At 41.8% G+C, this 27692-nt stretch overlaps 1 protein-coding gene across 1 annotated transcript in view; it reads left to right on the top strand.

Annotated features, from left to right (window-relative positions):
* Positions 1-27692, top strand: part of RERE (arginine-glutamic acid dipeptide repeats) — a 397399-nt gene that overhangs the window by 138368 nt on the left and 231339 nt on the right. Inside the window, exon 2 of the mRNA XM_008151740.3 lies at positions 10721-11189. Within this exon, the coding sequence (XP_008149962.1) occupies positions 10865-11189 (325 nt within the window). The 5' untranslated portion in view covers positions 10721-10864. The remainder of the gene's footprint in view (positions 1-10720; positions 11190-27692) is intronic.

Here is a 27692-nt window from a genome sequence, read left to right as displayed (position 1 = left end):
ATATTTTTATTAGAGAATGCCCCATGCTGAACAGGATTGGGGTATATTATCTGTGATATGGGATCATTATATCATCCTCTAAAGCTTGCTATAATAAACAAAGTAAGCTCCTCTGTAATAACAGGGACTATTTTATTCTTGAATGTTTGGCTGTTTCTCTTACTAAGAGGGTGAAAATGTAAAAACATTCTGCCCTCCATATGAGTTTATTCTGCTTATTGCTGATTTTATACACACACACACACACACACACACACACACACACACACACACACTCACACTCTAGAGGCCCGGTGCATGAAATTTGTGCACGGAGGCAGGGGGTCCCTTCATCTCAGCCTACACCCTCTCCAATCCGGGACCCGCGGGGGATGTCCGACTGCCGGTTTAGGCCCGATCCCCAGGATTAGGCCTAAACCGACAGTTGGACATCCCTCTCACAATCCTGGACCACTGGCTCCTAATTGCTCACCTGCCTGCCAGTCAGTTCGCCCCCAACTGCCCCCTCCCTGCTGGCCTAGTTGCTCCTAACTGCCCCCCCCCCCCCCGCCAGCCTGGTCGCCCCCAACTGCCCCCCTGCTGGCCTGGTTGCCCCCACACAGCCTGCTATTTGGTCATCCCTCCCTAACCCCCTGCCTGCCTGGTTGTAGGCAGCCATCTTGTGAGGGTGTGATGGTCAATATACATATTACCTCTTTATTATATAGGATTAAACCTTTTTTTTATTTATTTTTATTTTTTTTTAAGTATATTTTTATTGATTTTTTACAGAGAGAAAGAGAGAGGGATAGAGAGCCAGAAACATCGATGAGAGAGAAACATCGATCAGCTTCCTCCTGCACACCCCCTACTGGGGATGTGCCCGCAACCAAGGTACATGCCCTTGACCGGAATCAAACCCGGGACCTTTGAGTCCGCAGGCCGACGCTCTATCCACTGAGCCAAACCGGTTTCAGCACCTTTTTTTTTTTTTTAGTAGATAGAATTGGTATTTTACCTTGAGCAAATGATATTAAAGATTTTTTGTGTAAACACATGTTAGAAGGGTACTGGCATATTCTTAAGAGCTATTTTTATTTTGTGAGAGGGCTCTAAAAATGACTGAAGTACAATAGGGTTAACATAGTGGGACCAGAAGCCAGGTATATCTGAAGCTGACACCTGCCGTGGGAACTTTAGATGACATTCTATAGGCCTGTGCTGTCCCATGATTCATTTCATCGTTTCTGTCTTTCCACTTACAATTTCCTCACTTTTAAGTTCCAAAATGGAAAGTGTTCGTTTAGCTTATTAGTGCCTACAAACTTGGCTGTTGTGTTTTCCGCTTCATGCTGTACGTATCATATGTCACTTGGCAGCTCTTGGCAGTCTCGAGTGCCATTCCTGGTCATGGAGAGACTTTAGTCCTGAGAAAAAGTGAGTAATGCTTCTTTCATTGCTGATGACCATTAGCAGCTAGATAATTATACGTAAGAGCCCTTATTTTGAAGTCCAGACTTTCTTACTGGGTAGTGACCCCCTCCACTCCTTTTACGGCTCTTCCTGCTCTGACTGTTAATGGAATCAGTCATTTGGTGCCAACAAGTACAGGGAATCTAAAACAGTCAGCCATGGAACATGAGCGCCCTGCCCTGTCAGAGACCACCTGGGGTTCATGCTTCCTGTCGCTCCACATGTGGGAGGTGATATTTGTATGGCATACGGGTACATTGGACATTTGGTAGTGCTCATATGGTACTTTGTGAACATCTCATTACATATTCTCTGGTAATGTAAGACAAGAAATACAACGAGGGAAGAGAATAAACACTGAATTTGCCTAAAATATCTAATGTAATGTCTTCAAATTTTCTAATGGAAAATTTGAGGGTGCTTCTGTAAACTAAACATGGAAAACGACTACATGCAATTTCTGATGAAGACGTTTTGATGAACATATCAAATTCTTGAAGATCACCTTTAGTGGAAGAAATTGGTTCATACAGGAGGAGGTGGCAAATGAGAGAAGAATATTGCATTTTTCTCTAGTTGTTGGGAACATCTTTCTTATTAGCCAGAATTTGGTATTTTGATAGCTTTAAATTATATCTCCAGAGTATGATTATTCTTTAAATCTAGCCACTTTCCCCCTTTTTAATTGATAAATATAATTGTAATTTCTTGATAATGCACATAGATTTTTTAATCCATTTAAAACTTTTCATATCAAGGTTTTAAAAACAATATTCTCTCCCTCCCCTCTATTTTACTTAATTCTTCTTTAGGATTTTAATTATGACACCAAATAAACATCACTAGTGAGCTTTAAAGTCCCATTTTTCTGGAATGGAGCTTTTGTTGTGAATTCATATACTTGGTTACGTTTTCTCTCTCTCCTTTCATGTAACCCTCACAATGTTCCTTAGGAAAGCTGTTTTTAAAACTAGTTACTCTGCTAGTTTGCAGGGTAGGCTTTCAGATGGCCTTCCCCATCCCTCACTGTATTTGGACAGCTGGAATATTTCCTTTCGAGGTTTGGAGGTGGTGGCGGAGAGGGGTGTTTCTATCTTACCAGTATGTGTCTTCCTAGATTGGAAACCAGCCAAGACTGTAGCTGCCTGGATTTTATTAAATGCAGCATTTGGTAACATTAATATGGAATTTGTCTGTAGGAAACTTACACAGGTAGAGGGCTTCTCTGTGAAGAAAACAGTGTGTTGATTTTATCCCAGTACGGATACAGTCTTTCCACTGGAGCTTCACTGGCAGTTAACAGACTTATTTGGCCTGCCCATAATACCTTATTTGCTTCAAAGTATACTCTTGCCACCGTGACTATTTCATCCCCATTTGTTTCTATACCATCCAGTCGCATGGTTGTCGTACTGTTTATATGGTGAGGACTCCTAGATTTGTATCTCTAGCCCAGAGTTTCCTGACCTCTCCACCCATTCATGTATCTTTGCTTGGGTATCTAGGCATCTCAGACTTCACATGTTCCAAGCAGAATTCCTTTTCCTTCTCCCCTCATATCAGTTAATGACAACTCTACACTTCCAGCTGCTCAGGCCCAAATCTTGGCCTCTCTGACTCTCCTCTTTGTCTTACAGTCTGTCACAAGCTGACAACAGATTCCGATGGCTCTGTTTGTAGAACCGATCCACAATCTGACTACTTAGCACTGCATAACCACTCCCTTGCCTGAATCAGTAATTTCCTAACCCCACAGCCCCAAGAGGGAGTCTGTCTTAATTCTCAATTCAAACCCCTACAATGACTTTTCTATTACTTCAGTAAATGCTCCCATGCTACCTCCTTATTTCTGACTTTCTTCCTTGCCATTACTGCTTCTGCCCTCGGCTGTTTGGATATGCCAGGCATGCTTATGTCTCAGGCTGTTGTACTTGCTTTTTTCTGTCTGGAATGCTTTCCCCCAGGTAACTGTACAACTTGCTCCCTTCCTTTAGGTTGAATGATCCCTTATCACTGATTACCTTATACAAGTTAACAACCCTTGCATCCCCTTTGCCCAGCTTAATTTTTCTCCATAGCACTTACCACCAGCTACTATAGTGGTACTCTGTCTTTACTTGTTTATTATCTCCTCCCTCCCCTACTAACCTGTAAGCTCTCTAGAAGGCAGTGGTCGCCAACCTTTCGGACCTTGCGGTCCACCAGTGGTCCGATTGGCGAGCACCGCTCTAAGGGTAGAGATTGTGTGTATTCTGATCAAGCATGTATATGTCTTCAGCTCCCAGGGCAGTGCTTGGCACCTAGTAGGTGCTCAGTAAATATTTGCTGAACTTAGGAAAGAATCGACAGGGCCTATGCTCTGGACATTGATGTTTGAGGATGTAGGGTTACCACTACAGCATCATGGTCCAGGTCCTGGGGACCCTCATCCCCTACGCCCCCATTGCTCACTAGTTGCTGGTATCTGGCATTGAATAGTTCTCTTGGCTCTTCTGCTTTTCTCTTTGAATGACATCAGGTTAGCAAAGATGGCAGGGTAATACCTTTGGTCACACCCACTTAGAACAGCTCAGACATGGGTAATGGCAAGTTGAGTTTGGCTTAGACTTTTGCTTTTAGTCAGAGCTACCTTTCCTTTCCGTCTGACTCCGACTCGAAGTGTTTTCAGAAGGACTGCTCCAGTGAGTTTTATGGTTCTGTTTTCCCTTGATATTACTTGTACCTATGGATTAGAAGTACTTTATGAATGCTTTTGGTTTTTCATATATGTATGAAGTGTAATTGTCTTAAGTATAAAAGTCAGTCTCCTTTCCATTCATCAAGTGGTCCGAGCTAATGGGCCATGGTTTTCAATTACTTTAATAATGAAGCTCGGTAAACTGAAAGAAAACCTGTCCAACTTACTGTTGAACATGTGCAGAGGTAGTAAGCCTGACCAGGTATTCCTGTACATTAAAGATTGAAATAAAACTTCTCTGTGTTTAGTTAACTATGCTTTTTATAGCTTTAAGAAGTGGTTTTTCGGGGGGGGGGTAATGGTAAGATATGTACACATATAATACCTCAATAAAAAAAAAAAAGAAAAAAAAAGAAAAAAAAACCAAAAAACAAAAACAACAACAAAAAAAAGAAGTGGTTTTTCTCAATGGCAGAGAGCGAGCTCATCCTTGTGAAGTTTATAGCCAGATGCTTTTTATTTTTTTTTTAGCTGTAGCAAAGCTTGTGCTTTTTCTGATTAGTTTGTAGTGTTTCTCTCTCTCTCTCTGTGTGTGTGTGTGTGTTTATTTTTTATTGATTTCAGAGATGAAGGGAGAGGGAGAAATAGAAACATCAATGATGAGAATCATTGATTGACTGCCACCTGCACGCCCCCCGCTGGGGATCGAGCCCACAACCTGGGCATGTGCCCTGACTGGGAATCGAGTCATGACCTCCTGGTTCATAGGTTGATCAACCACTGAGCCACGGTGGCTGGGCTTTGTGTATTTTTTGACAGCATTATTTTATTTATTTATTTATTTTTAAATCCTTAAGATCTTTTCTTTTTATTTATTTATTTATTTTTTAAATATTTTATTGATTTTTTTAGAGAGGAAGGGAGAGTGATAGAGAGCTAGAAACACCGATGAGAGAGAAACCTCGACCAGCTGCCTCCTGCACACTCCCCATCGGGGATGTGCCCACAACCAATGTACATGCCCCTGACCGGAATCGAACCCGGGACCCTTCAGTCCGCAGACCGACGCTCTATCCTCTGAGCCAAACCGGTTTCGGCTTGACAGCATTATTGAAATGTAATTCACATATTATATAATTTACCCATGTAAAGTGTACAATTTAATGGCTTTTAGTATATTCACAGATACGTGGAGCTACCACCACCATCACCACAGCAGTTCTACATTTTTATCATCCCCCAAAGAAACCCCATAACCATAGCAGTCACTCCCCAGCCACCTCTCCACCTCCAGGCAACTACCAATCCGCTTTCTGTCTCTGTGGATTTGTCTTTGCTGGACATTTAATATAGATGGAATCATACAATATGTGGTCTTTTGTGACTGGCTTTTTTCACCTAGCAATTTTCCAGTTTCAGCCAGGTTGTAACATTAGTATTTTCTTTCTTTTTATTGCTGAATAATATTTTATTGTATGGATATACATCTTTTATTTATCCATCTGTTTGGTTTTTGTATTTATTTTTTTCCTATTCTTGGTTTTCTATTTACGGCCCTATTTTGGGGGAGAGATTAGGCATTCTGTCCCCTTTCACATGAGGGATTTGGTTCACAGGCTTTTGGTTTCCTTTGGACTTAGCATTGCGGACACCAGGTTTTCCCTTTAGTTTTGTGATAACAGAAGCCTCCCCGTGGCCCATGACCAGAGCAGTCACCAGTGAGGAATGTTACCTTCAGGGCTTGCCAGGAAGCATCAAGATTTTCAGGGTATTGACATCTGTTTTCCAAATTCAGCTTCATACATCTGTGTAATTCCTATTTCAGGCAGTGTTTTTTAATTAGTCCAGTTTATTTCAGAGAACAAAGAACATGCTACATTATTTTTGTAATGGTGTTAGCTTTATGGATTCCATATTGGTCAAGCACAATTTGAATAAACACAGATGCTTAACTCTTTGAAATCCCTGTGATAGATGATTTTGTTTAAAGTTCTGGTTTTCAACTGTGAGCAATTTTGCTCCCCAGAGGGTATGTGGCAGTATTTGAAGATATTATTCGGTTGTCCTGATGGGGGCAAGCGGGTTGAGCTACTAAATTTACATGGAGAGAGAACAAGGATAATATACAGGGCAGGCGCCACCCCACCCCCACCCCAATTTGGTCCAAAATGTTCATTGCACCATAGTTGAGAAGCCGTGGTTTCCTTCATCCACTGAGTAGAAGAGACACACTGTAGGCAATGTGCAAAAAGTAAAACATTCTGTATGTGATTGGCAAAAACTTCACCTTGAACAGTATGGAAAAGCAATTGCTTGTATTAATGAGTGTGTGTGTTCTTTAAAGAAAGGGAGGACTTTGTATTTTTTTATTTTTAAAATTTCCTTCGGCACCCCATCTTTGGTAATTCCTTACGCCTACTTCAAATAAAAAGATTATGTATTTTTGTTATTTAGTTTTAAGTTGTTAATTGTAACCTAGAGTTTTGCTGTTTTGGGTACTTCCACCTTTTGCAGGTCCTGTGTTTTGTTATTATGTCTTTTTGGAAGAAATTAAGATATTTGTCAGAGTCCACCAATCTTAGTTCTCCCTAAGTGACTCAGGGAGTTGAGGAAGTGCTGCTTACTGTAAGCGTAAGCCCACTTCTGATTACGGGGCATTCATTCTGTGCTGTTTTGATACCACAAAGGCCACTCTCTGAATTTGGCTAGCTCATTCCATCTTGGTTATTTAGGTGCTTTCAATAAGACACATGTTCTGGGAATGAGTGTATAAACTCAGGATTGGCTGGGTTTACATATTCCTACCTAAATGTAGAGAGCCATTGGAGGGCACACACAGCCCTTGGCTTACGAGGTTGGATTTTGTCAGGTGGAGGAACTTCACAATCCATTCATTCTTACATGGAAGAATGATTCTCGGCACCACAGCAGTTTCAGATAAAACCCAGTCTTCCCTCTTCAAGGGTTTTCAGATCTGCTGACCCCACATTGCAGTGATTCTCTGGCATAGTTTGATGTATTCCCTGCCGCAGGTTGCTGTTATGAGAATGACTGTTTCTTATCCAGCGAGTACAAGTATTGGAGTGACATTTCCCTTTCCAGAGCTGAAGTCATTACATTTTCTTTCCCCAGGATGTGGGAGAAAACTGTTTTCTTTCTTGAGAGGAGAGGGCAAAGTGAGTGTTTTTTCTAAATCTGTCCGTTCAAATGATCAGCATGGATACATGTGGGGAAAGTTGGCACCTCTGAAGAGCTAATGACCGTGGCAGTACAGGCTATAACCTGCGCAGCAGGTGGGAATCGGGTCAGATGCGGTTCACCTTTAGAACTGCCTCAGAGCCTTTCATTGGCGGTGTGGTCGTGTGCAGATGGTATCTTCTTAGTTTTCCTTCTGTGGTCGGTAGAGTGGGCATGGGGACTTCTGTTTGGTTCAGTTTATTGAGTTGTTGAGAGAAAGGATCAAATGGGACTATGGTGGGAATCTGTAAACTCCTAGTTGTTGTAAAGATGCTGTTGAATTGTCTACTTTGTAGATAATTTCTAGTAAATTGAAGTGATAACTGCCTTTCTCAGTGCATCTGGTTCCTCCCTGGGTCCCTTTTTTCAAATGTCACATTAATATTGTATGTTGGTCATTGTATAATGAGGCTCAGAAAAATTATAATGCTATAGGAAATGCAGAGGAAAATATCTATATCCTCACTGAGCTATATATTAGAGTCAAATGTAAATGGTAATTGGATTCCCTTTTGCTTTGGAATATCACTGTTCTTAGTTATCTGAAAGTTGCGGAGACACACACACATTTTGTTGATACCTTCTCTATTGTTTCTTAAATTTTTCTTTCTAACTCACTCTGGGCAGAAACGACTCTGATTTCTTTGTAAATAGAAACACAGTATATTATTTTGTAGGGAGTACTGTTGAGTACAAATTTGGATTTCTTTCTTTTTGAGTGCTAAAACAACATTTTTACAAAATTTTTGGAGCAGTTATCTTATTTACTCTAGGGAGAGTGATCTTTTTCTTAAATTTATCAGAAGTCTGTATTGCATCTGAGAGGTTTTCAGCCTAAGCTCCTTGTTCTTTTTGGACTGCTGGTAGACCTGGGTACCTTTTCAATGTCAGAGGAATGTTTTAACAACGGTGTCAGCTGATAGTTTTCTTTCTTGCATGATTGGCCTGATCATGCTCTGAACTTAAGCCTGATAATTTTCAGTTGCTATCACCAGTGGATTACAGCGATTTGGAAGTTTATTACTGTCTGTTTAATATATGGTTTATCTAGGCAGAAGTTTTGCAGGTACTAGAATAATTTTTCTTGAAATATATTTAAAAATTTGAAATCCTATCTGAAAGCATATTTCCTATGCAGAAGGAAGTAATCTTGGTTTGTGCTACATGTTTCATCTTTCTGACTTTGCTCATAGATTGTCAGCATTATTGCTGCATTGGTCTGTCTCCCAAAGGTGGTTGTTAACAGTTTTTATTTTCCTCAATGCCAAAGGGTATTTGAAGTGCTTTTATAGGGATGTTTTTTCTGGTACTAGGTTTGACCCCTGATAAAAGTATATGATAATTTTTATGATTTTTGACATAACCAATGAGAATTTTCTCTGCTTCTGAGGATAGAATTGCAAATGGCTTTATTTGGTGTTGTCAAAGTAAAAAGGACCAATCTTTTGTTTGCATATGTTTTTTTATCTGGCCCTAATAACATGAGAAACAGATGTCTCATATTGATCAGTTGTCTCCTTTTTTTTCCAGTAGAGCACGCGTCCTCAAACTACGGCCCGCGGGCCACAGGCGGGTGTTTTTGCCGTTTTGTTTTTTTTACTTCAAAATAAGATATGTGCAGTGTGCATAGGAATTTGTTCATAGTTGTTTTTTAAACTATAGTCTGGCCCTCCAACCGTCTGAGGGACAGTGAACTGGCCCCCTGTTTAAAAAGTTTGAGGACCCCTGCAGTAGAGCATTGAAGGCAAGGATTCTGAGTTTTCCCCTCATTGTATCATTAGTTCCTAACACCTGGCACATAGATAATGTCTGGTACAGATTGTTGAACACATTAGATAAGATATTGGGGAAGATGATAAAAGATTGCAAAAGATAAATTACTGGTTATTATGTCTGTTCCAAACTGACTTGTACCAGTAAACAAAACATTTATTTCCCTCCTATGAAATTTTTATTATAATTGTGTTGGGTTGAAGTTTGGTATTTACTCTTATTTTAAAAAATCCTTAACTTCACACTTTCCTTGTTGGGTTTAGTTTTAGGGAGGAGCTTATTAGGAAAGCTATTAATAGTGGAAATTTGGAAGAATGTAATAACCATCTAATAGTCCCTAATGAAGGTTATTTTGGGGAGCTGTTATGTTTGGTGAAGGCAGAGATAATATATCTTTAGAGAAACAATTTTTCTTGGAAAATAACTGGAACAGTAGACTTAGAAGATGTGAACGGTTGTAATAGAAGGCAAAGGAATCTTGCTTTGAAGTCATTTTGTGTCAACTCTTATGTTTATTGTTGGGAGGAAATCTGGAAATTTGGAGAAGTGGATAGAAAGTCATCAGAAGTTTGTAACACCTAGACATGTTCTAAGGCTATCCAGATTTGGTTTTTTGGGTGGAAATAGTTTTTACTATAGGTTCTTTCCCTTTTGAATTAATTCGATGGCTGTGAAGTGCCTTTTATATAATTGTACCCATTATATGTTGCCTACTAAGGTACTGTGGGAGCCCCTTTCACGGCCCGCGTGGTTCAGGGTTCAGGTTCTGGAGAAGGCCGCACACAAATGAAAGAGACTAGAAAAGTATTAATTTGGGAATATTGGGGGCCAGGCGGGAGCCCAAGAGAGGACTACACCCGGCTCTGGCTTTGCTGTCCCTTTTATTAAGGTTATGAGATACACCATATCCTTTAGGCAGGAAATTCCAATAACAGCCAATCAGCAAGAATTTACATAAGAGTAACAGGTGGAGGCTGCTTCAGCTGCCAATGTCTCAACTAAACAATGAGCGATTAGCGCCGACCTTTCAGAGCTTTTAAGGTTGACCAGCCTTCCGGATTCCCTGTTACATCTCTCTATTAGTGACAATGATCGGTTTCCGGCAAGGTACACTTTTTCCTTAAAAAGGAAAAAACAATTGGTATCTAGAAAGTATAGTTCATCTTATACATTCAGACATTTTTCTTTATTGCTGTTGTAGAAAATCCCAAACCATATGCCAGCTGAGGCCAAAACTGTATATCATTAACATTTTTTCACTTGTACTTTTTCTCCCCCCTGTGGCCCATGAGAAGTTTTTAGGGATAAAGTATGAGTAAGAGATTTATTGAACAAGACATTTCAGGTATCCCTAGCTGGTTTGGCTCAGTGGATAGAGCATTGGCCTGGGGACTGAAGGGTCCCAGGTTCGATTCCGGTCAAGGGCACATGCCTGGGTTGCAGGCCGGATCCCCAATAGGGGGCATGCAGGAGGCAGCCTATCAAAATCAATAAAAATATATTAAAAAAAAAAAGGACATTTTAGGGGAAAATATGAGGAAGTGGTAAAGTAAAATCAATTTCTCTCTTTTTTCCTCCTAGCATTTTTGAAACGTTGGGGTTGTTGGAGTGGTTGGATTTTCCCTGGAATTGAGTGAGAAATTCAGAAGACTGAAGCCCAGGCTTACTGTCTACCTTTCACGGAGGCCTAGCCGTGAGAGGACAGAAGAAGGCACGTGGCGAATCATGACAGCTGACAAAGACAAAGACAAAGACAAAGAGAAGGACCGGGACCGAGATCGGGACCGAGAGAGAGACAAAAGAGACAAAGTAAGAGAGAGTGAGAATTCAAGGCCACGCAGGAGCTGTACCTTGGAAGGAGGAGCCAAAAATTATGCTGAGAGTGATCACAGCGAAGATGAGGACAATGACAACAATAGTGCCACCACGGAGGAATCCACGAAGAAGAACAAAAAGAAGCCGCCGAAAAAGAAATCTCGCTATGAAAGGACAGACACTGGCGAGATAACCTCTTACATCACTGAGGACGATGTTGTTTACAGACCAGGAGGTGAGGAGCATTACATGTGGGTCTTTGCCGTGTTTGTGGAGGGGAATGGCGTCAGCTGTCGTGCGTTTCACCTGGTGAAGCAGGCGTGGCGCCCAGAAGGGTCCGTGTAGTCTGGGTGGACAGACGCAAGGCAGGAAGCACGCCGGCCCGCCTTTGGCCGGTGGGATGTGCTCGCTCTGCTCCTTGCCTGTCTGCCTCAGCACGGCTCTCCCGGTCTGTGCACTTGGCAGTTCTCTCCTGTTTTCTCACGTTGCTGCTTCTCTCCCTTCATCTGCTCAGTGGTTTTCTTCTTCTGACTTCTTCACACAAGTTAGGGTACAGCGACTCTGGTGGGACAAGTAAACCTTAAGATTCTTGGAAACAGGAAATTTTACATTGGCTACAGAAGTGGCCAGAAGCTAGGGAGGTATTTTTAATGGCCTTTGATCGAGGTTTATTTCTTCTGATAACCTTTTCTAAAGAATTGAGTGAGCTTCAGGTTCACTAATCAAGAAGCCAAGTAACCTGCTTTGTTTTTCAGACAGTATGCTATGTTCATTAGTGTACTGAGGTGTATAGCATTGTTCTGGGAAGAGACAGACTTAGGTTTCCGATGAGATGCAGAGAAACAAGTGATTCAGAACCTGTTGGGCACCAGCAAAACTTTGTTTTCCATTTGAAATATTGTGTGTATTAAGATACTTTTCTTACAGAAGTCAGTAAAACTAGCTAAAAATCGTTCTGTTTGAATTATTTATAGTGCTGAGGAATGACATGAATTTCATATGAGCTGTAATTAACAGATTAAAAGCCTCCCAGTTTGAAGCTTTTCTAGGAAAGGGAGATTGTAAGGAGATTGAGGTGTAACTGTTTTGAACCTCACATAAAGTACCACATTCTCCCCCTACCTCCCATATAGGAATTAGTTTTGAATTTCAAAAGAATCAATATTAGAACTTATACAGATAAACTTGTATTCCCAACTACAATTTCTTGGTTGATGGTTAACTTAGAAGAAAGATATTTATGTAATATTAAATTACCAAAGTTCAGGTTGTAGAGACATAAGAGCTCTGGTGTAGAGATAATAATGTGTAGATTCTGTACTGTCAGTATCTTTTCTTTAGACTTAGATATTGGACAGTAAGAATTTCTTAGCCACTGAAGACTGTCTCCTTATAGAGTTACCACAAAATGCTTGCTATTTAGTTCTAGATCATAAGAATGAACAGAATGTGTTAACTCCTTTAGCTATAGATTATAGTATGACTAGCTTTCCCGTTGCAGGAAAAATCCTGCAATAGGATTTCCTGCTGCACTCTACTCCGCCTCCATTCCTCCCTTGTCGTCTGCCTCACCTTCTCCTCCAGCCCACCCGCGTTTCCCTTCTCCCCCGGCCCCGCCTCTGCCCCGCCCTTGTCACCCGGCTCACCTTCTCCTCCAGCCCGCCCGCGTTTCCCTTCGCCCCCCGGCCCCGCCTCCGCTCCGCCCTTGTCCCCCGCCCCGCCTTCTCCTCCAGCCCGCCCGCGTTTCCCTTTGGCCCCGCCTCCCCCCCCCCCCCCCCGCCCTTGTCACCCGGCTCACCTTCTCCTCCAGCCCGCCTGCGTTTCCCTTCGGCCCCGCCTCCGCCCCACCCTTGTCACCCGCCCCGCCTTCTCCTCCAGCCCGCCCGCGTTTCCCTTCGGCCCCGCCTCCGCCTTCTCCTCCAGCCCACCCGCGTTTCCCTTCGGCCCCGCCTCCGCCTCCGCCCCGCCCTTGTCACCCGGCTCACCTTCTCCTACAGCCCACCCACGTTTCCCTTCGCCCCTGGCCCCGCCTCCGCCCCGCCCTTCTCCTCCCGCCCCCCCTCGGCTTGCTTGTTTCTTGGAAGCTTTACTCCCTTCTGCAGCTCTTGGCTTCTTTGGCCGCTGTCTTGATATGCAAATTAGCCGCCATCTTTGTTGGGGTAATTTGCATACTCGTCCTGATTGGTTGGTGGGCGTGGCTTGGCTGGTGGGCGTGGCTTAGGTGTAGCGAAGGTGCGGTCAATTTGCATATTTGTCTATTATTAGATTAGATAACTTAAAGTAAGAACTTAACTTGTTATCCTTTTCTCTTGATGCATAATAATTCACTGTGGTAATGCAGTCGTTTGGATCGCTGCCTGGTGCGGTGTTGAATGCCTGCCTCTCTTTCCGTGGACCGTTATTGCTGTGTCGGCAGACATAATACTTCCCCCAAGTGTTTACAGTCAAGTCTGTGCGGGAAGTGCTGCGCACAGTGCCCCGCAGGAGAGGGTGTCTAATTCATGACTCGGAGAGAGAAGCCCTGCAGTTAAGGAAACCTCTTTAACAGGAAAGCAGAAGACAAACCGCGCTGCCCTTTTCTCCACTGATGGGACTGTGCCCCCCGTTTCTTCTGCCTGTCTCCCCAAGAAAAACCAGTGTTGAGAAAACTAGTTTGAGAACTGTTGCACATTCATATTGCACCTTCTACAGAATGATAGTAAGTCCTTCCTGCTTGATGTTTAGAAGAGGGCTGTTGCTAAGGGCTTATTTACATGGTGTTTGGGAAGAACTGAGGACCCTTGTGAAATGTGAAAATAAAAGAGCTGCATCGCTTTGGATTACATATGTTGTTCTAAAGGATCTATAGGAACCAAAAATGGTTTGAAAGTTTTCTAGGGCATCCAGAGCATGACCGCTTGGGGCAGGGGTCCTTGTGCTTGGGTGGGTGTTGTGGCTGTGGTGGGGTCTGTACCCCGCCAGGTCGGTGGGTGCTTGACTGTAGTAAGGAGACTGTCTTTGACCTCCTCAGTGGTTTCTTTTCTCTTGGGGGATGCATTAGAAGCTGAGTGACTTGGTTGCCTTCTTTAAGAAGTTTCTTTCTAAATGGAGGGTTGTTAAATATTGCCTATTCTTTAGGTTTACCTAAACTGAAGAGTCAGAAGTCGGGTACCGTGATTAGATTCCCAGATGGGACTGGATTTTTTTTTTCTTTTTCCTTTGTCTTCCTTTCTGGTCTTTTTCATTCTTGGTGCAGAGTACTACAATAACACCTTTGTTAGTGATGAAAAACCATTATCCTCCCCCAGTGGCAGAGATTTAGTATGTTTACTTGTATCTTAATGTTTAGGTGGGAACTCTGTGGGACATCAAAAGGGATTTCTTCAGTATATTATAGTTGTTGAATAGATCTTTCATGCTCATTTGTTTCTTTAGGGTATAAAGCACAGGTTTTTCTCTTGGCTTTGTACTCTTCTGAATTGGTTTTAATACTCAGATTAAGTGTAAATTATAGGTACCTCTCCGAATGTCCTTAGGAATGAGCCCAGTAGTGAGTGATACCATGAGGATAAAAGTAGACTGCTATGTAACTGTACTACTTAGCCTAGGGCAGGGGTGGGGAACCTTTTCTCTGCCACAGGTTATCTGGATATTTCTGACATCATTCGTGGGCCATTCAAAATTATGAGCTTAAAAATTAGCGTGCTGTATTGGTCAGATATTTAATGAACTCACCCCGAATGCCTTAGCAGGGCCAGACCAAATGATAAGGCCCGCAGGCTGGGTGTTCCCCACCCCTGTCCTAGGGGAACAGGTCGATAATCCGATTATGTGGTCTGAGAAGAATGAGATTTTATTGACAAATGGGGTATTATTTAGAATGTATCACTAGCTAAGGTTTAACCTCATGCATGTCAAAACCAGCTTGTTTTGCCCCAGCTCCTTATTTCTGTAGTGCTTTTTATTTTGTTTATAGGAGCTCAGCATAAAGGACATTTAGTTACCCTGCCCATGTTACTCTTTGCTTCAGGGCCTTTGTACTTGCTCTTGTCACAGGCTAGTGAGCCCAACCCCCCAACACCCATATATATATACTCAGGCACACTTACTTAATCCTTATCCTTTCTTCCGCTCTTTCATTCCAGGGTCATTGCCTTTCCTCCCCCAGGTTACCCAGATTTCATTCAGAGAGACTGTCATAGCATTATGCATCTTTTCTTCCAGCACAATACTTTTCTACTTTTTTTCTGTTATTGTTTTAAGGTTAATATCTCCTCCATAAAAGCAGCAGCTCTGTTTTTGCTTCTCATTGTATTCCTGGCATCTATGACAATAGTGTACACATAGTGTGCATTCCATAGTATTTGTCAAATAAATTCCTGAAAACCTTTCAAAGATCTATGACTGATTAATGATGTCAAAATTAGAATAATGCACCTGAAAGTCTATTTTGAATCATTTATTTCCTAATGATTGATTTAACTGACTTGTTCTAAAATAAAAAACAAAACAGAAACTTTGTGGTGCTCTATTATATATTGCCCTGTGTCTAATCTGACTTCTTTGTTGTCTGTCAACCATTACTCTACTTTTGAGATGACTGTCACGATAACAAATTGATTTATTACACAGCTATGTGCAGTCAAATTTTCCTTTTGGGCTTCTTTAGCATAACATACTGATTTCTAAAGCTTGCTGTGGGTAGCATATTAATTTCTTTCTACCGTCCCCTCCCCCAGCTTTATTGAGATATAATTGACATATAACACTAATATGTACAATGTAGTGATTTTATATATGTATATATTGCAAAATAATTACCACAAGCATCCATAAGCTAACATAGTTGCAATTTGTTTTGTGGTGAGAATTTTTAAAATCTACTCATAACCTTTAAATATACAATACACAGTGCAATATTGTTAATTATAGACAGTATGCTGTACATTATGTCCCCAGAATTTATTCATTTTATAATTGGAAGTTTGTATGCTTTGGCCGCTTTCACCAATCCCTCCCTTCTCCCCCTTTTCTCCCCCCAAAATCACTAATCTGTTCCGTTTTTTTGTGTGTGTTTTTTCAGATTCCACTTATAAATGAGATAATACAATGTTTGTCTGACTTTTTCAATCAGTTTATTCATGTTGTTACAAATGACAGGATTTTCTTCCTTTTTTATGGCTGAATATATTCCATTGTATATATACTACATTTTCTCTATTCATTCTCCCCTTGGTGGACACTGAGGTTGCTTCCATGTCTTGGCTATTGTAAATAATGCTAAAATGAACTCAGGGTGCAGATATCTCTTGGAGATAGTGACTTTATTTCCTTCAGTGGAGCTTGCGGGATCATATGGTAGTTATCTTTTCTTGAGGAACCACCATACTATTTTCCATAGTGGCTGTCCCAATTTGCATGCCCACAAACAGTGTATCCACTATTTTCAGTTTGATACTGTGGCTCCTTTATTCCTGATCAGGTAAACAGTAAAAAAATTCAAATTATTGGGAGGTACATTTTCATTTTGGTATATCAGTTTTGTTTTCTCTTTTGATTATCCATTTCTTGTATTCTGTTATATTAACTGATGATTTTGTTTGACACTAGACATTTGATTCCTAAGATAACAGAAATCTCCTTCACATATGAGAGGGGGAAAATCAAGATTCAGAATTTTCAAGTTTGATATGTCTTTTTGAACAAGTGTAAAATTTTACTCGAAGATAAATTTTAAACATAAAAGACAATGACCCTTTTGTTGTTGTTATGAGTATTTTTTCCATCTCTTTTCAGAGAGAGTGGAAAGGGTCGGGAGAGAGGAACATTGATGTGAGAGACACGTCAACTGGTTGCCTTCCACACGTGCCCCTGTTGGGGGCAGGGAATGAACTCACAACCCAGGTACTCGCCCTTGACTGGGAATCGAACCCAACACCCTTCGCAGGCTGTCGCTCTAACCACTGAGAAACACCAGCCAGGGCCAAATAACTTTTAAGTTTGTGTTTATGAAATCTTAGGTGACATAAACATTTCTCCTTTTTATTTCCAGATTTTCTGCATTATTGTTAAGAATTGGTGACTTGAATTGAAAAAGGACCTAGAACCTAGAATTGATTATACATTGAAGATTGAGGTGTTAATTTCTTTTGATGCAAATGGAATTTAAGGTGGAAAAAAATCCAAGTAAACAAAATGAAACCTGGGGATCTAGTTTGCATCAAAACTGAAGTTAAAAGTAGACTGGTTAATTGAGCATAATGTTGAGTGGACACAAAAGAGTGTAATACTATATGGTTCCTTTTCTATACATTTTAAAAACGGGGAAAACTAATCTTCAGTGTTTTGAAGTCAGGACAGTCGTTACACTCAGGTGCTGGTGTCTGGACGGAGCATCGGGGACCCGCAGGGGTCAGGTCCTGTCTTGTTTCGAGATGACAGTGCTGGTTACATGGGTGGGGTTTCATTACTTTGTGAGAATTTATCATGCTTTGCACTTTTTTTAATGTGTGCTATTATACTTCAATGAAAATTTTACTAAAAAAAGAAGTAAAAACAAACTGTTTTCTTAGTGGATAATTTTCCTTTTATTCAAGTTCCTATTTAAAGAGGAAGGGAGGCGCTAATAGCATGTCTCCCGATTAGCTCCTGATTTTTACTGCGGGGTTGGTCTCTGACCTGTTAAGAGGCTGAATTGTTTCAAAGTCTTAATTCTCTGAATACAGGTAATTGAAAGCTCATGGACGGCAAACATTTCCTTTTTAAAATAAAGCAAACAAAACTCTGGCACTTGGTGCTTTAGTTGGTTGGACTTTTAGTTCGTTGTGACATGAAAATGCAGGTGTCTTCTTGAAGCATCCTTTTCCTGGGGGTGCGACGTCTTCTGATGATGGCAAGAAGATTTTTGTGTAAAGAAAAATGAATTCTGGCATAAAGGAACCTTTAGACCCTGCTTGAATGAAAGTGGTTTGGCATGTGTTACAAGTTTATTTGAACTTAATAAACCTAATACTAATCTGCTTAAAGCCTTCAGTGGATGCCTATTGTCAGTTGGATCAAGTCCAAAATCTTCACCTGGCACACCAGGCTTTCTGTGATGTGATTGCCTATCTGCACAAGCTTCCTCAGACCTCACTTTATTCGGGAGGGAGCACAATGAGGCATTGTGCTAGTGTGCTAGGGCTGACATAACAAAGTACTACAGACTGAGTGGCTAGCAACAGAAATGTTATTTCTCAGCTTTGTAGGCTGGAAGTGCCAGTTCAAGGCATGGGCAGGTCCCTGCTCCCCCTGAAGATGCTAGGAAAGGATTTGTCTGTTCCAAACCTCTCCTTGCTTCTGGTGGTTCCTTGACTTGTGCTAGCATAGCTGCAGTCTTCACATAGCATTCTTTTTGTGTGCCTATCTCTGTATCCAAATTTCTCCTCTTTATAAGGACACGAATCATACGATTATAGCCCTCCTCATTGTAACTAATATCTGCAATAACCCCCCTTTCCAAGTAAGGTTACTTCTGAGGTACTAGGGGTTAGCACTTCAACATATGATTTTGTGCGGAGGGGTGGAATTCAACCTATCTCCTGTGGGAAGAGATTGGTGCTAGGCAGACTCGGGTTTGAGTGACCTGGGTTTTAGTGACCATTTCAGCTCTCTTAGTTGTGTGTTCTTGGAACAGTTGTGAAAATATATTTCTTAGTTTTTAGCATATTATAGTATACTTTTAGTTGCGGATTACATTAATTCTTATTTTTTCTGTTTCTGTTGAAATTTTGTGTTACCTTTTTCTAAGTTCCAAGATATAATTGCCTTTTAGTGTATATTATGAAGTGATTCAAATTATGCACAGGCAAAAAAATTTTTAGCACATAAAAAGTTACTACTTTATCTCTGTGAGGGTAGAAGAAACAAGAGAAACTGCTATTCTAATGTTATTCTAATGTTATTCTAACCAAAAAAATGATAAGTCATGGAAATTCGATGAATTAACCGTATCTTTTTTATTTCATAAGGAAAGGGTCATTATGTGTACTGGAAGAGGTACTAGACACACGCTGCTCCAACTGTTGGCCATAAGTTGGCATCCTGTGAGAGTTGGTTACAAATGCATAATCTCGGTTCCTCTGCAGATTTACTGAATCAGAAGTTGTTTTAATAAGATTCCCAGGCAATTTAAATAGTATACATTAAAGTTTGAGAACCACGGATCTAGACCAGTGCTTTCCAGTCTTTTTCAAGTTAATACACAAATAGAAAATGTGTGCATTGCCCTGCGGGCTGATCGGATCAGCATCCCAGTATACCTGTCACTTATTTATGGCAGACTGGAATTTAGGCAGATTCAAAAAAAGGAGGAAAAGCAAGATGTGCTTTTACAGGGAAAAGTGATCTGGCCTTACATGGTTTGAAAATTTGATGTGAAATACAGCACATACAGTTCAAGAGGAGCAGAGGCAGCTGTAGAGTTAAATTCCAACCAGTCACTTGGGAACGATTTGGATCATCTAAAGTGCCTGCTTGCAAAGGGAACTGTGAGCTTGGGTGCAAATAGAGGTAAGGGAGTGAGGGAGCTGTGCCCATGGATGATAACTGATCACTGTTCCTAAAGCACCTTCTTTTTCCTGTATTTACACGTATTGTTTCTAGTCCTTAAAAAATTCCCTACACAACCTAGTCATTGTTTGCGTATTACACAGATGAGGAAATGAAGCACTGAGGCACAGCTAGTTTGTAAGATGAGCACAGCTAGTTTGTAAGATGGCATGGGCCTGAGAGAATTGGTGAAAGCCAAGAATGGATAGATATTTGCATAAATTCCTCCTTCTCCTAATATATAAAAACCCAGGGTCCGTAATGACCGAAGGCTCGACTGAACACCTCGAGTCAGTCCTGTAGTCTGCCGCCGCTGTGGGCGTGGTGACCCAGCACTGACTGCTGAGGGGGCTGCGCTGCGGATCAGGCCTGGAGAGAGACCCAGAGAGAGAGAGAGGCAGGGTCTGATCCACAGCCTCCATGGCAGCTGTTGATCAGCCCTTGCCTCTCTTTTTCTCTCCTGGCTTTGCAGGCAGCCATGCCTCTCTTTCTCTTTGGGCCTCCATGGGGGCTGCTGATCAGCCCCACCTCTCTGATCAGGCCCGGAGATAGGCCCAGAGACGCTGACTGGCATAGAAACCGACCTATCAGAACCAAATCTGGGTGAAGTGTGAGGAACCAATGGCTGCATAGGAGGCGGAGCTTTTGACACTGACTGGCATAGAAACTGACCAGTCAGAACCAAAGCTGGGTGAACTGTGAGTAGCCAATGGCTGCCTAGGAGGTGGAGCTTTTGACACTGACTGGCATGGAAACCGACCAATCAGAACCAAATCTGGATGAACTGCGAGGAGCCAATGGCTGTGTAGGAGGCAGAGCTTCTGATGCTGACTGGTATAGAAACTGACCAATCAGAACCTAATCTGGGTGAACTGCGAAGGCAGAACCTAAGGTGGGGGCTGAGGATGGGTTTTAAGGGCAACAGCTGTTTGGCGTAAGGTGTAAGAAAGTGGTTCAATTTTTTAATGACCAGTTTGGCAGAATGGTACATATGGCTGGCTATCAGTCCAGATCTAGGGATTATGTATTTTTGTCGGCCAAGAGCATCTCCTCCTGCTGAAAAAGGCTTCCCCCTACCCCCATTTAAGCAATCCTATGCTATATAATCTATACTAATAAAAGAGTAATATGCTAATTAGACCGGGTCGAATGGCCATCTTCCAGATGTCCGACTTCCTTCCGGACAAAGCCATGGTGGTAGGGGCCGAGGCAGAGGCAATTAGGGCGATCAGGCCAGCAGGGTAGGGCAGTTGGGGGTGAGATCAGGCTGGCAGGGGAGAGCAGTTAGTGGCTATCAGAGAGAGGCAGTTAGGGGCGATGAGGCAGCCAGGCAGAGGGGTTGGGGGCAATCAGGCAGGCAGGCAGAGGCAGTTAGGGGCCATCAGGCAGGCAGGCAGGTGAGGGGTTAGGAGCCATGTGGGATCGGGCCTAAACCGGCAGTTGGACATCTCCCAAGGAGTCCCCAACTGGAGAGGATGCAGGCTGGGCTGAGGGACCCTCCCACCCCCTGTGCACGAATTTCATGCACTGGGCCACTAGTACTGAAATAATATGAAAAAGCAAACACACCTATGTTGAAAGAAAAAGAAGGATAATTTATTTCTTAGAAAATGCAAATAATGTAAGTACCATTTACCCTGGAACAAGCTGGGGGTTAGGGGTACTGACCCCTCTGCACCGTCAAAAAATCCACATAATACTTTTTACTTTCTAGAAACTTAAATACTAATAACTTACTGTTGATCAGATGCCTTACTGAAAACATCAACAGTCAATGAATACACACTTTCTATGTTATATGTATTATGTATTGCATTCTGACAATCAAGTAAACTAGAGAAAATAAAATGTTATTGAGAAAATACGTTTACTTTATTTATTGAAAAGAACCTGCATGTAAGTGGAACCAAGCAATTCAAATCCATGTTCAACAGTCAACTCTACTTGGCTCCTTTTATTTTTTTCTTCTCCTAAAATTAGTTACATCTTGTCTCCTTTTGAAAACTGTTTATCTCTCACTTGCTAAATATACTATATACACAGAATAATTGTTTAAAAGGTAAATGCATAGCAATTATAGGACGTTAGCTGAGTGGGGAGAGGTAAATTGTTTCAGAATATGTATAACAACATATATATTGTGTTATAGCAAAAATGTCTACATGAGAAACAATGCAGTTTTTGTTAATATGTAGACTCATGCTGATTACTGGATTTGAACCCTTAACTCAGCAATTGAAATGGAAAATGCAGTTTTTGTCATCTAATAAAAGTGAGTGTATTGTATTTGTTAAAGTATTTTGAATGCAAGCTGGAGAAGATTGGCCACATCACACACAAATATAATTTGTTAGTAGAATAACTCACAGAACCGGTGGAAACTGCCTGGATCAAGGGCAGTGCTTATTCTACCATTGGAATAAGCGCCATTCAACATTTTCTTGTTCTTGCCATCACTAAGTTCGAGGCACAGTCCCAGAAGAGTAAACTCAGTTGGCCAAGCTTGAATTGTGTGCCATTGTCTTGGATATAAAAAGACAGAAACCTTGATTTATTTCTCCCCTTCAAACTGCACATGGTGGGGTTAAGATAATTCCCCACAACGGAATTAGGGAGCTGTTGGGTAGGGGAAATAGATGGGAAAAGGCTAGGAAAACAACACATGTTCGCTATATACCACTTCATCAGGAGAGTCACACCATCACACTAGATTCAATGGGAACTTGTAGCAGCGTATGGGTATTTATAAATAGCTTGTTTTGCTATGTATGTGATAGGTAAATAGAGGAATGATGACAGTGGAATGTACAATTTGTGCTGGTTTATATGCAACTTTTCCTAGGAAGAAGACAGAATAGAGAGAGAATTACAATGTCTAATTACATGGTATAATGTAGGATTGATTGTATTTTAGCAGGAAAGGAAAAAGTAGGTGAGAATTTAAACCTCCAATTTGGCAGTTGCCCTGGCAAGAGCCCTTTCATCTCTATTTAAAGTGAAATGAAAAAATGAGCACCTGCACCCTGCGGTTCCTTCCCCAGGGAAGTGCACCCGCTTCACTCTGTGCCTCTGGCAGGTTGTCTTGCCTGCTGTGCTCACCCTCACTAAAGCCCCATGATAATCTGCATTGTTTTGGTTCTTTCAAGCCAGCATCTGTTGTTTTAATGTATTTTAAATACTCTGTGAGGCAGTCTTCAGCTACTCTGGGTGCCTTATTTCTTAAGGTTGTAATTATTGATTATTCAAAAATAGTAATCTGATTTCAGAGTTGCATAGGTTTTCGGTTATCTGCCCCTTACCCTGTGTTTTATATAAGTCCTTTAAGTTTTAGGGAACATTTTTTGCTCAACATGAGGTTTTCCCAGCAACATATATATTGTGTTACAGCAGAAATGTCTACATGAGAAACAGTGAGCCACATGTATTGCAAGACTCTGTATTCCAAGAGAGACTGGAATGTTTATATACGGCCATTTAAAAACCACCCTTGATAATGGCAAGAACATGATAAATGGGAATTATTTGAAGGTATTTTTTATGAGCAATTAATCATCAAATTTAGTAATACAGCTTTCTGGAAATCTACTCGTCTTAGTTTTCTGATTTCCACTTTTCCACCTCTTAGCCATGCAGTCCCCAATTCCAGAAGTGGTTTGATCCCACTAAGACCTCCAGTCCATGGGCCTCACCACCTCTTCCCAGTGCCTTATCCCCTGATGTTTCACACCTGGTTAAATACCTGCATTCCCATTTCTCTGGTGTCTTTTCCCTGCTGGTCCGCTCCAGCAGGGCAGGGACTTTCCCTTGTAGCTCACTGGTGTATATCAGGTGCTTAGAAAAGTGTCTAGGCTTGTGCTCATCTGTTCCCAAATATGTATTAGCGTAGGCAGGGAGAGCGACCGCAGACTAGCTTTCCCCGTGTTTCTTGGTTGGCCTGTCTTAGTAGCATCATTCCCACTGAGCTTCCTTTAGGAATGGACTGCAGTGCATGTGAGCAGAGAAGTTGCTGTAAGGACTTCCTTGAGAGGGGTCATCAGGGTTGGTATTAACACGTAGAAAAGACTATCCATAGTTCACACCCAAAGTTCACTTTGGTTTAAAAAGTTGGTATCCAGTTTGGTCAAGTTACAAATTAAAACACACTGGTTGTGTTTTTTGTGTTTTTGTTGTTGTTGTTAATCCTCACTCGAGGGTATTTTTTCCATTGATTTTTCTAGAGAGTGGAAGGTTGGGGAGAGAGAAAGAGAGAGAGACATCGATTGGTTGCCTCCCACATGTGCCCTGACCCGGGCTGGGGATTGAACCCGCAATCCAGGTACATGCCCTTGATTGGGAATTGCCACGCTGGCCAGGGCATCTGCTTGTTTTTTGTTTTGTTTTTTAAATCAGCTTCTAAATCTTATCTCTTTTATAAGTTAAACAAATTTTGACAATCACTTTTAAGGAATTTTTGAATTATGATTTGTAAAGTAGTTCTTCAACATTTAGGTTTATTAGATAAAATAATTTTATATTTGATTTCTGTTTTTAAGGGATTTATTAATACAAACCATCCCAAGTACTTAACTTTTCTTATAAATGAAATAAACTTTCCCCATGAATGAAATAAGCCTAAAAAAATGTCTGGGATATTTCAGTGCTGTTCGTAAACTCACTTAGGTTTCAGTATTGACTGTACGCCTCAATTCAGTTTTCACATGGAGGGGCATATATCGCAGTCCAGTCACTTCCACCACTGGTGGTGGGGGCGGCGGGGGATGGCAAGGGACAACCTCTATGTCTTTGTTTCTTCATCAGTGAATTGGGGATCACAGTATCCACCTCAAGGGCTGTAAATGGCATTAAATGAGTATACATTTGGGTCTTCTTTAGAAAGGGCCAGGCATAATGAAGTCCTAGGTCAGTGTTACTTTTTAAAATTGGAATTGCAAGGCTCTTGTTCTGAGTCAGTTTGTTTAAACTATAAAAAGAACAAAAATTCCAACTATATCCTGATTTTTAAAAATTGTTAATGTACCTTTGACTCTTGAATCTTTTTAAACTTAATTCTAAATCTCTATGGGAATAAAGGTGCATATCAATTTAAGGAGACAAAATACCACCCCGGTTAATTTGGGTTATCTCAGTTGTAATCCTTCTAGGTTGAAAAGGTCTGTACCTACTAAAGGAAGATATTCAGTCATTAAATCTCCATCCTCAAAACTTCAGAAGGAGATGGTCACCTGACCTCACGTTTTTTCATTATTTTACTATTCACAAGAGTCTGCAACTGTCTCATGGTTGATTGCCTGCCACCTCCAACCCCCCCCCCCCCCCTTTTTTTTTTTTGTAAAAAATTTGTTTCAGGTTTGGCTGTACAGACTGTTGAACATGATAGGATCCCAAGGTAATGTGTGCTTCTTTTCCAAAGATGAAGGTTTTTAACCCTTTTGGGATCTTATGTTCTTATATTTTCATAGGACTATATAATCCTTTTGGATATTTAAAATGTTCAGTGGAATGCTTGCCTGCCTATGGTGATAGTTCATGAAATTATTCTGTGACACAGGAGTAGGCTCAAGCAAAACTCTTCATAAGAGGCTCTTTTGCCTGTGCAAATGCTAAAAAAAATCTCCATGTAGTGTGGAAAACACAGGGAATTCCTGGCTAAGGTTATTTTGAGAGCAGACATTGCTGTCAGGCATCTCTGCTCTGATGTTAATGTGGCTCCTGTTGAATATAGCAGGCTCTGAGGACTACATGCTGCTGGGTCCGTTGTGACACGTTCTCCGTTACATGCATGTATGTATCTGAGTCTGAGTTGGACTTGCTTCTTGCTATGGTTTCAGTTCGTCATCATTGATAGAGAGCTTTTCTTTTGGTTGTTTTGGTTACCAAGTTTAGTCATTTCTTCTTGAGACCCTCTATGGAGTGTCATGGTAAACATAGAAAGCCCTTTTTTCGGGGGACGGGGGTCCACAGTGGAGCCTGCATCTATCTAGTTCATTTAGGGCATTATGTAAAGCTTAAATGAGAAGACAGTATGCAGGGTTAATCAAGAGCCCCTACATACTCAGTAAGGGTGGGGTAAAAGTAGGTTTACAGTTGCTTGTATGGAAAATAATCCTATATAATAAAAGCCTAATGTGCAAATAGACCGAACGGCAGAACGACTGGTTGCTATGATGCGCACTGACCACCATGGGGCAGATGCTCAACGCAGGAGCTGCCCCCAGCCCGCAGGCCCCGACTGGCGGTGGTGGCGGCGGGGGGTGGGGTGGGGCAGGCAGCACCAGGCGAGGCGTCCCCCCCCACCCCCCGCCCTGATCGCCCTGCCAGTTGCCCTCTAGAGGGAGGCGACTGGCAGCAGCGGGGGGTGGGGCCAGTGAGCGGGCGGCACCAGGCCAGCCAAGGCGGGTGCGAGCGGGAGCCCTGATCACCCCACTGGTCGCCCCACAGATCAGCCCTGATTGCTGGCCAGGCCTAGGGACCCTACCCATTCTCAAATTTCGTGTGCCGGGCCTCTAGTAAATTAATAATACAAGAATAAACTCTATTTTGCCTACTCACAACTGTAAATCTACTTTTGCCTGCCCTGTAGTTTGATAAAGACGTAGATAGAAGCCTAGTTTGTTTGTTCTTTAAATTGATTGTATCTTGGCCTATTAATGCCCCGTTCACACATAACAGAGAGTAAGTGTACCTGTTCTACTTTCATTTTATGGTTGTCCTTCCTTTTAAGTTCCAAACATAGTTTTCACACAAGAAAAGGTACAGGAGCGATGACAAAGGAGGAATGAGTGGTAGAGAAGTCCAAACTAGATGAGACCAGCAGAGGAGGCCCTAGATGAGGTGGCTGGCAGGTGGGTGTCCTCTCCTGCCCTGGCGAGCCCGTGCTCAGGTAACGGACCGTGGTTTTCTCGGGCACAAGTATGGGAGTGTGGACCATCCATCTAGATTCACAAATGAGCTAAGTCTCCAGTCCAAAGAACATATGTGGCAAGGAACTTGGAATTGTGACTTTAGAGGCACTATGTTATCCTTGTGAAGGCATTGACTGTCAGATTTATTTTGTATTCTTTGGGCCTAAGTGCTTGATAATAATCTAGAAAAATTCTTGAGCATTTTATAAACAAAGTTTCTGAGCAAATGTGTCATTACCAAATAAAGGCCCATTTACGTTGTAGTCTTTTATGTTGTAAAGTTTACATTACCAGTTGAGCTGTGTTACTTATTTATACGAGTACCAGTAAGTGAGCATTTCTAGAGCAGTGGCCAGCAAGCTTTTCTGTGAAGGGTCACGTAGCACGCTTTTCAACTTGTAGGCCTAGAGCTCTGCCATTCCTGCCTCAGCCTCTAGTCCAGGGGTCCTCAAACTTTTTAAACGGGGGGCCAGTTCACTGTCCCTCAGACCGTTGGAGGGCCGGACTATAGTTAAAAAAAAAACTAGGAACAAATTCCTATGCACACTGCACATATCTTAGTTTGAAGTAAAAAAAACAAAACGGCAAAAACACCCGCATGTGGCCCGCGGGCCGTAGTTTGAGGACGCCTGCTCTAGTCTTTCTGTTCTTAAAATCCTTAAAACTCCAGCATCATTTAGTATTTTATGCTACACTTTAAAATACAATTTGCTTTGATTTTTTCCTCCCAGTTAAATAAAAAATACAATTTTTACTTGTTTGTATTTTTTAAACCATGTAGGTATTAAGTTGTAACTTTTTCTGCTTTCTGGCAAACTCAGTGTATGAGGCATGGAATGACATCTCCCACCCCCATTAATTCTGTATGTGTTCTTCTCCAGAAGCTGCCCGGGAAGATAGCCCTGTGAAGCATTTGCCCTCCAAATGATGCCACTTTGAAACCCAGTGCAATTATTTCTATTTTTAAAAAGTGTTTGTACATCTCTCTACATAGAATCTGAGTAGATACTGAGTGAGGAAAGTGACTTAGTTAAGATGTCACCCTTATGACCTGGCATACATTCCGAATATCTTGAGACACATTTGTTATTACCTCATGGTTGTATGATATGTTTTGAGAGTCTTGTTGGCTGGTTGGTTGTAAAAGCAAGGCAGCTGGAGACCGTCTCTGCGGCACAGAACCTGAAGAGCTGGATTAGCACAGTAGCGCTGGGAGCTACAACGGGGTGGGGTTGGGGAACTGCTCTTTTGTTTCCGTCTCCAAGCTG

This window comes from Eptesicus fuscus, chromosome 9, assembly GCF_027574615.1.
Source record: "Eptesicus fuscus isolate TK198812 chromosome 9, DD_ASM_mEF_20220401, whole genome shotgun sequence".
Lineage (NCBI taxonomy): Eukaryota > Metazoa > Chordata > Mammalia > Chiroptera > Vespertilionidae > Eptesicus > Eptesicus fuscus.
Note: the sequence above shows the minus strand (reverse complement) of the source record. Positions and strands in the feature narration are given on the sequence as shown.